This window comes from Amaranthus tricolor, chromosome 15, assembly GCF_026212465.1.
Source record: "Amaranthus tricolor cultivar Red isolate AtriRed21 chromosome 15, ASM2621246v1, whole genome shotgun sequence".
NCBI classification, from domain to species: domain Eukaryota; kingdom Viridiplantae; phylum Streptophyta; class Magnoliopsida; order Caryophyllales; family Amaranthaceae; genus Amaranthus; species Amaranthus tricolor.
Genome location: NC_080061.1, coordinates 5914474 through 5928757, shown reverse-complemented (window position 1 = coordinate 5928757; position 14284 = coordinate 5914474). Strand labels below are relative to the sequence as shown.

At 28.2% G+C, this 14284-nt stretch overlaps 1 protein-coding gene across 1 annotated transcript; it reads right to left on the bottom strand.

Annotated features, from left to right (window-relative positions):
* Positions 1 to 4391: 4391 nt before the first annotated feature.
* Positions 4392 to 10582, bottom strand: LOC130801212 (uncharacterized). The gene is made up of 5 exons (XM_057665005.1): positions 9856 to 10582; positions 9711 to 9768; positions 8646 to 8729; positions 7112 to 7247; positions 4392 to 4973 (listed from the first exon to the last, which is right to left on the bottom strand). The coding sequence occupies exons 1-5, from the start codon at positions 10457 to 10459 to the stop codon at positions 4704 to 4706; spliced, it is 1152 nt and encodes a 383-aa protein (XP_057520988.1). The 5' UTR covers positions 10460 to 10582; the 3' UTR covers positions 4392 to 4703.
* Between the last annotated feature and the right edge of the window lie 3702 nt (positions 10583 to 14284).

Below are 14284 nucleotides of genomic sequence, written 5' to 3'. Positions count from 1 at the left end.
ATAAGATCTCATTTGATTATATTTTAATTTATAAATTAAGAATAAATTACAAATTAAGAGTGCTCGATGAATAATACTCAAAAAGCAAACATGATTTGAAAAGAAATGGAGGAAAAAGCCCAAAAACTAAAAGAAATAGAGATCGCTTAGGATCAGTGGGAGAAAACATAAATAAAATAAGAGAAGGGGGCTAGAAACCAATAAATCACCAAGCAAAGAGGAAAGGCACAAAAATCATTTTAATTAAAAGTTATTTTTTGGAGAGATTGTAATCGATCTTAAAATAAAAAATTTATATTCTTATTAGTTGGATTTTTCTTATGTTAAAAGTAGAGATCGCCTTACATAATCATTTTTTAAGTAAAAAGCAAAATAAAATGGTGAGAGAAAAAGGGCCCAAAACAAATTAAACTAACTTGAAAATGTAAAGGGAAAAATTAACACATGCCAATCGTCATCACAAATTATTATGAGTGACAGTCTCTCTGAAAGACGGATTAAATATATGGGTTAAATAGCCTAATTAATACGAGTTAAAGTGAAAATAAAATGTGAGATTCTTATTTTGAGATCGTCTCTTTGAGAGACAGTCTCTCATAAACCTTTATTTTTCATTAGAAAGCTAATAACTTTCATCTATGTATTATGAGTAGTGACATACTCACATATGATTCACTAACTTGTGTGACAAAATGTGATACGATATTAATTCAGTTTGAATCTCTATTATTGTTTTATCGAATTTGTGTTTATAATAATATCGGTCCACTTTTAATCTCTAGTTGGACGGACCCCCTAACCAATTTATAAGCAGCTCTACTATATAATTACATTGGGCCGGCACTAGACTTGGGCTCTTTGGGTCAAAATAATGGAAAACATTCTGTTGATGTTTTTGGTAAGACGGTAGGCAGATGCAAAACACTGTCTTTAAAATAAAGAATTTATATTTTTATTATTTAAACAACATTAAAATGAAGAATTTATATTTTTATCATTTGTATTTTTATTTATTAAACTATTTACCTTTAAATAAATTGTATTTCATAGTGAGATTATCTCATACAACAATTATCGATGCAAACTTAATTGAAAATTTAACGAATATTTGCAATCAATACAATCTTTTAAAAATACTTGCTATTATTTAATTTGTGCATACTAAAATAGCGTGGATCAAATTTATATAAGATTTTACTAGCTATGGACTATCTTTGATTTGATTCATTTTTGTTTAATTAAATTGTAAAGAACTATAAAACACAAATCCTTAATGACTGCGTGAATTCAAACTAATTCATTTACGTAATATTTACTTTTTCCAACTCTTGGATCTTGATACAGTTTTCCATTTAGATCATGCTTTCGATTTTATTACATTTTAATTATTTATTGCATTAATCAATAATCACACATCATTATCACTTTTAATCATATTTATAAATTAATTCTCTCTCTTCATCTTATCCAGTATCCACGTAAAATTAGGTCTTTCATACCTTGCAATTAATACGGGTTTCAGGATTTTAACTATAGGATCCTTAAAATTGATTATGATAATTAGACAAAAATATTAAAAAAAATTCTAGGGCCATGGCATATGTTACTTAATATATTCAACAATTTTTAACTATTTCTGTAAAGAAAATCGGTGTAATTAATAATTTATAGAGGGGCATAGGCACTCCCAGGCCTCTTAATACATATTCAGCAATCTCAATTAATGAAATTAATGGTGATATTTCTAGCAAAAAATGTGGCAAGAAATGGATTAAAAAAAATCCTTAGCTTCTTATTCAGCCTCATGTTCCCATTTACCTTTCACACATGTTAATGTGCAAATTCATAATTAAAAATTATAAAAAATTTATATTAATAAAATTTACTTTTGACACAAATCAAATAATATCTCACTTAATTAAGTTTTAACTTATATATTATGAAATAAATACAAATTAACTGTGTCAAATAAATATTATAAAAAATAAATGAAAGAATTAGGGTGAATAACAAGTACTCCCTCCTATTCATTTTACTTGTCTTATTTGCTTTTTCACACTTGTCGAGGTAACATTTTAACTCTTAATATTTCTAATTATGTTCAATTAAAAATTATGAAAAGTTGATATTAATAATTCTTGCATTAAGAGGAATAAAACAAGACCCAACTTGACTATATTTTAACTTATAGATTTAGAATAAAATACAAATTATAAGAAATTAATAAATAGTGACGAAAAGTAAATAGAACAAATAAAATGAATAAGAGGGAGTTGAGAAAAGTAAGTATAATATTATTGTACATATAATGCTTCTTTTTGAGTTTTTATTATCATCTCCTGTTGTGGAGATCGTCTTTCAAAGATATGATCTCAAAACAAGAAGCTTATATTTTTATTTTTTTTCTTTAATTTGCATTAATTGAGCTATTTAGCCTATATATCTAATACATCTCTTAAAAAGACTCTTTTTCACAACAATTTGTATTCTATTATAAATAACAAATTTTGAAGAAAAATGTCAAGTGACACGGAGGTATTCAACTAAAGAATGGGAGCAAAACTTAGTTTGATATGGATGAATTAAGTTGTGGGCCAATGTGAGCTAGAGCCATGGACATTGACCAGGTGTCAATCTGTCATTGAAAATGGACATCGAAATTCTGAATACTCTCAAGGATATGGACCCATATATGTGTGGGTCAACCTATTAAAGATCAAGACTCAAAATGTGTTGTGGAAACCAACAAAATAAGGTGTATGTGTGTGTATTAGGTTCATGTTAGTTAAAGCAAGGAATCAAACATGAAGAATGAAGATTAGGTGACATAAGGACCATTGTATGTACTAATGTCTAAGTGAGCTTCATAAACATCTATGATCTATCTCTTAACATATTCCAACTTTTAACATGCACCATCAACAACCTTACCCAAACAATGCATCATCATCTATTAAACTAGTGTGTGACTACTATTATCCATATCAATTCAATTATGGTAGGTTAAATGTTTGAGTTGTTGATAGTTTAAATTTAAATTAAGTGCTCTGAAGTATAAGAAGATAAAAATAGTAAAAGTTTTTGACATAACTTAACAGTTTGAATATGAATTAAATTAAGTTAGAGAAAACATATATTAATGCTAAAATACTATAAAATGGTACAATATATAGTTTAATTGTCAGGTGTATATTATATTACTTTGTTATCATATTGTGTCAACTTTTTCCTAACTCTACTTTAAAACATTACTTTTTGAGGGGTGGGGGATGTTATTCTCGATTTAGACTTGCACACATTACTCTGCTTTGTTTACATTAGCCTATTGTTTGTGTCTTAGGGTTAAATTCCTCTCAAATGCGTAAATTAATAATAATTGATTTTAATTTTGTAATTCTTTCACAATTATAATTGTAACGCTTTAGCATTAAATACTTAGTTATATTCTCAAACTTTAGAAACTTGCATTATAGACCTCCTTTGAACTTCATAATGAACTTTGTTTTTCATTAATTAATATACAATTTTAGATTCTAGATATATTAAAAAGTAGTTCATATTGTCTGAAATTCAATTTCGTGTTGTTAATTGCACTAATTTTTTATTTCTTAATCACAAAATTATATTTTCTAATTTTGTGATATTTTCATCAATCAAGAGATTCTTGAATCTTCAAAAATAGTTTTTTAATTTAAATCTCATCATTCATAATAATTAATTTTACATATAATAAAAAAAGAACTTCCTAAAAAACAAGGTCAACTACTATCTACAAAATTACACGAACTAAATAATTTGTTTAATAAGGGAAGGATCAAGTCTCCTACAATAAAGGGAAGGGAGAAATGAAAGAAAGAGGGGTAGGTTGGTCCTACAATATCAAAGTGAGGCTTCATCACCACTTTCAGAGGCTGTTAAAGCTCTCTCTCAAATAATGCAAAGTATAATGGTCACACACTCACATGCCCTCCTTATTATCAAAAGCAATTTGACATTTCCTCACATGCTTTGCCTCCTTATTTCACATGGCATGCTTCTCAACCCATTTTATCTTGGATTATCTGTACCATCTGCAATTAGACTAGTCACTCGGGTTTTGGATCGATTTTCAGTGTTTTTTATTTATTCGGTTTATTAAAACTTTTAAATTAAATAGTATATACTAGATCAGAGTAAAGCCCTTTAGGTTAACAGTATAGATGCAATACAAATCCTCTTATACCTAGTGTGAAATATTCCACTTAAATTTGAGGGGTATTTGAGTTTCAAACCCGTGACTTCTTGTTACGATGACTCTGATACCATATCAAAGAACCAACTCAACAAAAGCTTAAGCTGATTATTAAAGCCAATTTAACATCCAATCATACTATACTCGAATGTGGTAATTCTTTCAAGTAATAACATTTTTTTTTGTAAATTTTCATTAAACACACGGAATAATCATAAACATATACACCAATCACAAACCATTCAACTCTACCCAAAATAAAAACAAAAAATAAAGAAAGAAAGCCCTTGTCTTTTACAACTTACAATCCACAACTACTTCTAAATCCAATAACTTTCCTTGTTCAATATGTTACAAACACAAGCATGTTGCATTGAGTTATATAAATGTGTTACGTCAAGCCTCTTAAAAACTGAATAAAAAATACGATATATTTTTTCCTAAAAATATTATTGGTTAGGACTTAAGACTACTAATCACGTGACGAACCCAAAGTTGTGCATTGGAGGTGTCTGTAGCAGGTGATCAAGTGGTCGTTAGTGAGTCCAGCTGCCTGCATGAAGGAATGAACCGCGGATGGGCCAACAGTCCGGAGGCCTCGCCTGACCATATCCTTGCTAATGCTTTCCGATTTCGATGTCTTAACCGGGATTTTATGGGCGAACTTGTATTGTGGAGAAATAGGCTTGTTGTTTACAAAGCCCCAAATGTAATTGTCAAATGAACCAAATTCTTTTTTAATCTGCCAATTAAAAAAAATAAAAAATAAAAAAAACATTATGATAAGAATAAGAATGACAAGGACATTAATTTAAATTATAATGGAATTAAATTTGTTATTCTAACTAACTACATTACGGTTGTAATGTAGACAAGGGACCCTATACTATAAGGCCTTTCTTAATAGTCATCTTATGTTACTTTCAGTTTCTTATCCTCATCTTGTGGGCCAAAAGATTCCTGTCTCGTGATTCCGTTATACTTCTACTATCTATAATTCTATATCGTGAACATACATGGAGTACTATATTATACTCCCATTAATACTTTCCTTAGATAGATCATCATCCTCATCATCGTCGTGCCCAATAAATTTCGCATATAACAAAAGTCTGAAGAATAAAAGAAAAATAACCGATACACATATCCCCTTCAAAACAAGGCAAAAGGAAAGACGACGTTCAAGAGACCCCCCAACTTTCCTTAGATAGATAGACTCATAATTTTCAATTTGATTTATTTGACATTTTACTAAAATTTTGGATAATAAATAATCAAAACTAATATATACTAAACTTTGTGAGACCTTTATTTATGAAATTCTGTATGATCAAACACCTTATACATGCTCAAAATCAAAATCACATCTGAGTCTTGCTTAGTACTAGCTTATTATTACTACTAATATTGTATATTAGGTGGTTTCTATGGTGACATGATGGTATAAAATAAGATCCTTGTAATTATAATAATTTACAAAAAGTAGAATTGTTTTGAAAAACTCTTTGTAAAAATAAAAAGGAAATTTGCATATCATTTTATGCGCTTAATTAATCTAGATTTGGGACATAAAGATATTTGGGAAATGATTATTAATCATATAATCCTATACGCTTGAGATATTCTACCAATATTCTACATGACTTTGATAAGTTTACAATCAATTTTAGAATATTTTGAATTAATGGCTTAAAAGTGCACATGATTTGCTTTATATGATCAACAAGTCATTTTTGCATTATTTAAAGCTAGAACGTTATGTGGGCTATGATATGCACATGGGTTGTAGTATAACTTCAACGGTTTCATGTATTTTTGAACTAAAGAAACTTACTTTTTGAGGGCATATATCCATAAAGTATTGAAATTTCATGCAATTACTAGTTGTGTTATTCATTACTACTATCCACTTTTATGCTCAATATACTTGTCTCAAAAAAGTTCCCACATTGTAATCAAAAGAAAAATACTCATTCTATCTAATTTAATTTACCCCATATAATTCAAATATGTGAGAATTATAAACACAAAGACATAAAGAGAATATTTATTATTTAATTTGTTTTGACATATTTGCTATATTATCATATCATTTAGAACTTATTTTATATATTGTGGCTAACGTGTAAAAAAAATACAAATGAGATCTTGCTTAATTCCTCTAATTGCATATTTTCATGATATAATCTTTTTATAACTTTATTGAGTGATGCTTGAATCAATATATAATACTAATAAAATTAATACGTTAGATTATGTAAAAAGTCAAAGGTGACAAATATAATACCCCCATATTCCTCTAGAATTGCTACATTACGAAAATTAAAGTGAGAGTTTTTTTTGTGTATTGTATAGGAAAATAAAAAAGAATAGAAGAAGTAGGCTCTAGCACGTTTATGCAATAAGTAATGAATTTCCTAACATTTTATCCATATTTGTCAAGTACTTCCTCCGTTTCATTGCTTTTTCACGCAGTTTAATGTACTAATTCGATTTTTAATATCTCTAATTATGTATATAATAAAAAAATTATAAAAATTTAATATTAATAATCTTTGCAATGAGACGAATCAAACAAGATCTCACTTGACTATATTTAATCTATAGATTAAAAACTAATCACAAATTAAAAGTGATAAATAAATAGTACCATTTTTACCAATATTGCAACTAATTTAGAACGGAGGAAGTAATTAATTTTCTTAACTGAAATTATTATCAAGAAATCAACTCAATCGCTCATAAAATCGGCCTTAAAACATATCATATACTCCCAATTTTACTATCAAACTCAACTAAATCAAATGAATTAAGTGATGAAAAACCGAACTTAAATCAAAATATGAAATTAAAACTTTGGGCCCACAATTTAAAAATTACCTGGATGATACTTTTAGCATTGTCAACAACTCCTCGAACTCTACCAATATCAATGGCGTATTGTGTACTAATTAATATAATTTGCTTTTCTGTAAAATTGGCCACTATTTCAGCTTCATATCCTGAAAATGCTTCCCTGAGAAGGAAATAAATATGTTACTTAAGCATTACTCTTACTTCATCCAAATTGATGCAAATGTTAAGGAACCTTAGCTACTACTTACTGTTCTCCTAACATTTTTATTCTTTATTCTATACCATGTCAATATAGCCGTGAACTTACAAAACAAAAAGGATCCATCACTATTTTGTCCCTACGTTGCCTTAAGAAAGCTACATTCCAGCAAGTCTTTTATATAACCGTCTTAATCCGTATAATTAAAACATTATTTTAATTGATCATTTTAAAATTCTAATAAGTAATCATTTTTAAGATATAAAAATAATCATTTTAAAATTGAATTAAATATTCATATAGAAGTAAAAAAAAAAATAATATTTTTTCAATCCCTTCTTTTTCACATTATTTAATTAAAATTTTGTAAATTTAAAAAATAAATAGAGCAATAACTAGAAAATATTAGGCATAACTTTAAAGTTTTAAGTTAATGATTTCTAATTATTAATTTTAAATCGAGATAAAATTGGAAATAATGAATGAGGTGAATATGATTATATTTATTGGAAAAACTCCTAAATTATTGTAGACTTTTATTGAGAACATTAATTTAAAGTTGTACTAGCAAAAACATTTTATTTTCAATTGTTATAGAAGTACAAAAGGAAAGTTGATACAATTTCAAATACACAATAAGATATGGAACTTAATTCCATTTAGGTTTCAATAATTGTTGTAATGAAACACTAAAATTATGGGTAGCAATGTATTAAATTATTTCATCATATGGAGTAACTTCTTTTTTCGGTTGATTTTTGGATATTATATTAAAGTTGTATTACCAAATATTTCCTCAATTTTATATTTTTGCTACAATTTCTATTTTGATAAATGCTATTAGTTACAATGTTTCTATTTCTTGTTGACATTTTAAAAACTTCTTATATTTTTGCTACAATTTCTATTTTGATAAATGCCATTAGTTACAATAAAAAGTGACTCATTATCAAAAAACTCAATTTGGTTTCATATAATTTGTCTTATTTTATTTTTAATTGTCACATTAAATTTGATTCTTTTTTTTAGTCATAACCTACGTCATTTTTTTCTCATTCATATATTTTTTTCACTTCCTCGTTAATTACCATTTTTATTCACTTTTTGGTTTGTCCACTAATTATTTATAAATCAAATTTAATAGGACAAAAAGAGTAAGAAATATAACAAAATAATAAAACAAATAATATCTATAATAAAAATATGAGAAAGTCATCAAAACACAAAAATAAAACAAGTAGCAAAAATGTTTAAAAATGATTAGTTGGGTTCCCTTAAAAGAACTAAAGGAATGATTAGTTGAAGAAATTATAAAACAATAGTTGTATTATATAGGCATTAAATAGGAGAAACTCCTACCTAAAGTCTTGACGTCTCCTCAAGATAGATGTCCAATCAGAGCCTACTTGTGCACCGCTCAATACTAACAATTCGAACAACATCCTACCAAGTAAAACACATTAAAACATTAACCTTTACTCCTAATTACTTAATACAAATACTAATTAATACTTCTACTTACAATTATCACCCTCTTAACACGAACATTAAAAAATTAAATATATTAAATATTTGAATAGTAATTTAAGAGATAATATTAATTAAAAGTAAAATTAATGCAATCATATTTAAAAAAAAAGACATATCATTAAAATGAACTAAAAACTAAAAGAAAATAAATTCAATGGGACAAAAAATATACTGAAATATTTTATTAAATTCGTATCAATTACTAATTTTACAACAACAAACATCGTATAATTTATAAATCATTATATGAGATAATCTTATTATATTTATATGCCCAATATACAAGCTAAATTGTCTAACTAAATAAATTATGAGAACATGAGTTTACTGGTTTAAGATTATGTCACCCAAAAACAATAAAGTAAAATTTTAAATTTATTCTAAGTACTTCTATTAATAAGCATAATAGTCGATATGTCACGAACTAGTAGAGAACATAGCTAATAATACATTTAAGGCCTCAATAATCAATATTTTACTCCCTCCGTCTCATATTATTTATATTTTTAATATAAAAAACTTTAATGGTCTATTTGTTAGTGGTATTAAATAGTAGCAATAAGACAATTATAGTGTAAAATTTATTCTCATGGTGACGAAACTTTGATAAAAAAATTTATCTTTTTTTCACAAATTCACATTGTCATCTAATACCACATTTATCAATCATAATGCATTAGGATGGATTTTATTTAAAAAATTAAGATAATTAAAATTAGACAAATCGAGATTTTTCAATCAAAATTACACTAATTTTCATTGTTATTATCATCGTCTAATATGGACCGTTACAGTTTTAATGAAAATGTAACAAATAAGGTAAATCGGAGAGAGTTAAAAGGGTAAAATATTATGAAAGCGAGGGGTTGCCATTTGCCAATGGCAGAAGCTTACTTGTCATCATGAACTGGTACTCCCCATTCCTCATCATGATAAGAAACAAACAAAGGATCTGCATTATGCACACAAAATCATGACCACATCTTACTTAAAACCATTATAATTGCTTAATTAAAGCAATTTAAGAACAAAAAATTACCAGAATTAGGAGTAATAGAAGTGCATCTTCGTTCAAGAACGGGACTTTCAGAAGTCTTAATATTCCCCAAAGATTGAACCAAAGGAGAAACTTTAGATTCAAATTTAGCAGATTTTGACCTTCCATAATGAGCAATTTTCATCTTTCTTTCTGCATTTTGAAGCGCCATTTGTTCCCTTCTTACAGCAGCAATACTTCCTGGAGATTCAGTTATTAAAGATGAAGAATACCCCATCATTAAACAAGGCTCCATTCCTAAATTTTTACTCTTTTTTCTCTCTATGGTAGAAACTGAACGTGTAAGTTTTACTTTAGGGAGGGTAATTTTATCCGAACTAGAAGTAAGGGTATTATTGTCATTTCCCCTTTTAATCGCTGGCGGTCGAGGAGATCTTAGCTTAGGGGAAGATGGGGAAGTGGGCTTTGTTTTGGTGGTGGTGGTGGTGCGCGGTGGTGGCGGCGGTGGTGATGGTGTTTTAGGGGCTATTTTTGTGAAGGAGTTGCGGCGGTCTAATGATTTGGGGCCCACCTCACGGTTGCAGGTGGGTTGTAGGACAGCTCTTGCTGAGGTGGAGGAGATGAGTTTGGTTTCTAGAGGGCACATTTTTTTAGTTATGTAGATGAAAAAGAAAGTGTAAAGGATTGGGAATAAAGGGTTGGATGTTAGGAGTTAAGACTTGGGAAGAAGTTGTTATTTATTGATGAAGAGGGAAGTAGAGAATGGGTTGGGTTGAGGTGTTGAGTTTATATAGAAAGTGATGGGCAACATCCTTTATGGGACCTATAGGAAAGGAAGCAAACATAATACTAAAAAATTTAGTTTAAATTCTTATGAACAAAAGCAAATGAGATAATATAATTATAATACTATTACTATTTCTTAACAACTTGCATTAAGGTTTGCTAAAACATAGCTCATATTATCTTTAGTGTATGGAAAAATTGTTGAAAATAATTTAATTTTTTTCACTTTTTCTATGAATAATTCACTTAATAATTATTTTTTAATAATCTCATCCAGGGTCGATTCTTTGGCTATTTGGGTTGCTGACCGTCTAGGGTCCTAGAAATAAGAAGTCTCAAATATTAATTGGTGTTATTCAGTCACGATTCTGAGCAACACTTTTATGTGATTTGTTTGTAAACCATTATTTATATTTAAAATAGGAAAATTTACCCAGAATAATCCAACCTATTCACGATTTTCCTACAATAATCCCAACTATCGATTAACCATGAATAATCCGAACTTAGGAGGGTCTTTGCCTTGGGTACACCCGGGTGACCTGCTACCCATTGTAGCAAGTCATTTTGAATATAAAAAAAAAGATAAATATTTTAAAAAATGAAAAATTTACCCAGAATAATCCAACCTATTTACGATTTTCCTACAATAATCCCAACTATTGACTAAATGCCAGAAAATTACCTGTTGCACCGGTAAAAACAAGAGCAACAACAACACAGGTTAAGTGAGTCAATAGTTTGGATTATTCATGGTTAATCGATAGTTGGGATTATTGTAGGAAAATCGTAAATTGGTTGGATTATTCTGGGTAAATTTTCCTTTAAAATAATATAATATTAAAATACATTTTGTCTTGAATTATTTTTTTTAAGTGGAAAAATTTTTAATTTTTAGTATAATTAAGGTTCCCATTTTAAAAGACACGTAAAAACAAATAGAGCATTTTAAAATCTTAGCTTCACTCCTAATCTCATCTTTAATACTCTCTCTTATTTATGAAAAGTGTTTTATCCATTTGACTTTTCACTATTTTTTAGGTTGTCAAATTAGACCACATATGAAAGCGAAAAAGTGTAGTTTTTAAAATTTTGTTAGAGGTACAATGGGGTTTGTAAGTGTAAAAGTGTAAAAAATTAAGTTTAGCTTTAGCAAGCATAAATTGGTAAAGTAACATACCCCAAAATAGAAATCAGACATTTGACTTAATAAGAAAATGAAACATGTATGGTGCATTTGCTCTCATCATACCGGTATCGGAGGGAAGGGGAGTAACTATGGTGGTTAAGTCAAAAATATCTCAAATTACGTCTTTTCAACACTCAAATTACTAAACCTATGACATTAGGAAGAAAAAGTAAAAAAATAGTCTAAATAGTCATAATAATTTTTAGTTCAAACCAGTAAATCTATTTATTGTTCTTGAAGACACATAAAAACGAAGATCTACAATGGTTTAATCAATTAATAAGGTTTACTATATGTGATATTTAGACCAAACACTTATAAGTTTTATGATTTATCGTATTAAGGAACTATGAGTCAAACACAATATTTAGGCCCAATTGTGAGTGACACTTTAAGTTATATGAAAATGATAACATGTGCTTTTTGTCTTAACACACCATGTGCAATTAAGTTGTATCACAACTTGATAAAGGCAATTTGGTTCATTAAAGAGCATCACCGTAAGATTAAGAATAAATAGAAAACTTATCATGTGCATGTGATACTCTTCATTAGACTTGGGAAAACGGTCGGTCGGTCGGGTTTTGGGTCGGATCAATTTCGGTCGGGTCATTTTCGGGTCGGATCAGTTTCGGATCAGGTCAGTTTCAGGTCGGATCACTCTGGGTTTCGGGTAGGTTCGGATTGACCCAACGGGTTACCATAAAACATTAGAATATCCAATCGACTAATTCAACGTAAAAAAAATCATTAAAATGTCTAAAAAAAATCATTAGAGAAATTACATGTACGATTTTCAAAAAATAGTTGGTATATCAGGTTCATTTAAGTGCAAGAAAAATAGGGGAATTAATACTTATTTTGAAAGACTTATAAGATACGCACTTTATAAAAGTTATTTTGTTTATTATAATTGTAACGTTAAATAAAAATGACGTTAAAATTATCTTCACAATTTTCATGTTGGAAAGATATACAACTAACTAAGTACTTATTTCGTCTTATAAGATACGCGTTTTATAATTTAGGGTAGCGACATTCGTTTTTTGAAAAGCTCATTCAAACGTGCAAAACGTTCATATAAATTATATTGATTTGCTTACTGAAATGTAGAAGAATTAAAAACTCATTTGACTGATTTAACAAGATACATGTATTCAATTAAGATGATTATAACGTCTTGTTTTTAAAGAAAAATAATTACGATGGCTAAAAAGACGTTAAATACGTGTTTTTTGAGATCTATTGATGAGTTTTAGGGTTCAAGTGATATACTCAATATGTTGAGATACTTTGAAAACTAAAATTTTATTTAAAATGAATTCTAACATTGAAATTACTCTAAAAATTGATATTAAATCTGTCAAAACGGGTCGGTTTCCGGTCGGGTAATTATTGGGTCGGTCATGTTTCGGATTAAGTCGCTTTCGGGTCGGTCGGGTTCGGGTTTTGTCGGGTCGGGTCCCGGGTTCATTTTCGGGTCGGATCAAATTTTCCCAGGTCTACCCTTCATATACTCCTATCTTCATTGCTATTTGATGTCTCATAAAAGATATTCACAAAAATTAAAAAAAAATAAAATCTTTTATATGCTTAAGATTTTCATTTTATTAAAAAAAAGTCATTGGAGAAAAAGTTAGAATCATAAGCATTAAAAAATATATTTCTTCTTATTTTTTTAATTAGTTTTTATTTGACTTTTCATTAATTTTTAGGTGGGTCTGACCATTTAAAAAGGAGAGAGAAAGGATAATAAGTAACTTTTTTAATGATTTTTTATTAATTATTTATAATAAGGTAATGTGAGTAAGGGTGATAAAGTAAAAGATACATACTATAAATAGAAATAAAACTAATAGGATAACTTAACCTTATTTAAAAATGGGACTAATAGGGAGAATAAAATTAAATTAGTAAAAAATATAGACACTACAAAAAATAAAAAGTTACTTTGGTGAGAGATTGTCTATTGGTAAGACAAATTCAAAATAATGGAACCTATATGATAAAACACTAATTCTTCATTCAGACTGTCTCACCATGAGACGGCATTAATTAGATCGACCTAAACTAAAAAAAAAAAAAAAACTACTGCCCTATGCAATTCAAATTTCATTGTTTTTTAATGTTTTATTACTAATGAGCTGCTTGTATAGGCTTGTCTCACAGCGAGATGGTCTCATATAAGACTTACTGATGATAAAATTTGTTTCTATTGGGTCATTTAATTTATATATGAGCCGCGTTTCATTATGCAACTCGTTTTGTATGAGATCGTCTCACCATGAGACGGGTCCATATAATTGAATCATAAGTAATCGTTTTAATGTCATAAGTAATTAATCTAAGACTATAAAAAGTAATTATATTAGAATTCTAAGTAATCATTTTAAGACAAAAAATATATATTGGGTCAGCCAAATAAAAATAATAGACCGTTTCATTTAAGAATTAGTGTTCATTATAAGATTTTCTCATATAAGATTTAATGCTAAA

Bases quoted from the DNA above. Each gene is read 5' to 3' on its own strand.
- LOC130801212 (XM_057665005.1), bottom strand. From the start codon at position 10,459: ATGTGCCCTCTAGAAACCAAACTCATCTCCTCCACCTCAGCAAGAGCT. The intron at 8,730-9,710 runs GTAAGCTTCTGC...TTTACTTGGTAG, and splicing joins GTACCAGTTCATGATGACAA to GATGTTGTTCGAATTGTTAG. The intron at 7,248-8,645 runs GTAGGAGTTTCT...TTTCCTTCTCAG, and splicing joins AGGAGACGTCAAGACTTTAG to GGAAGCATTTTCAGGATATG.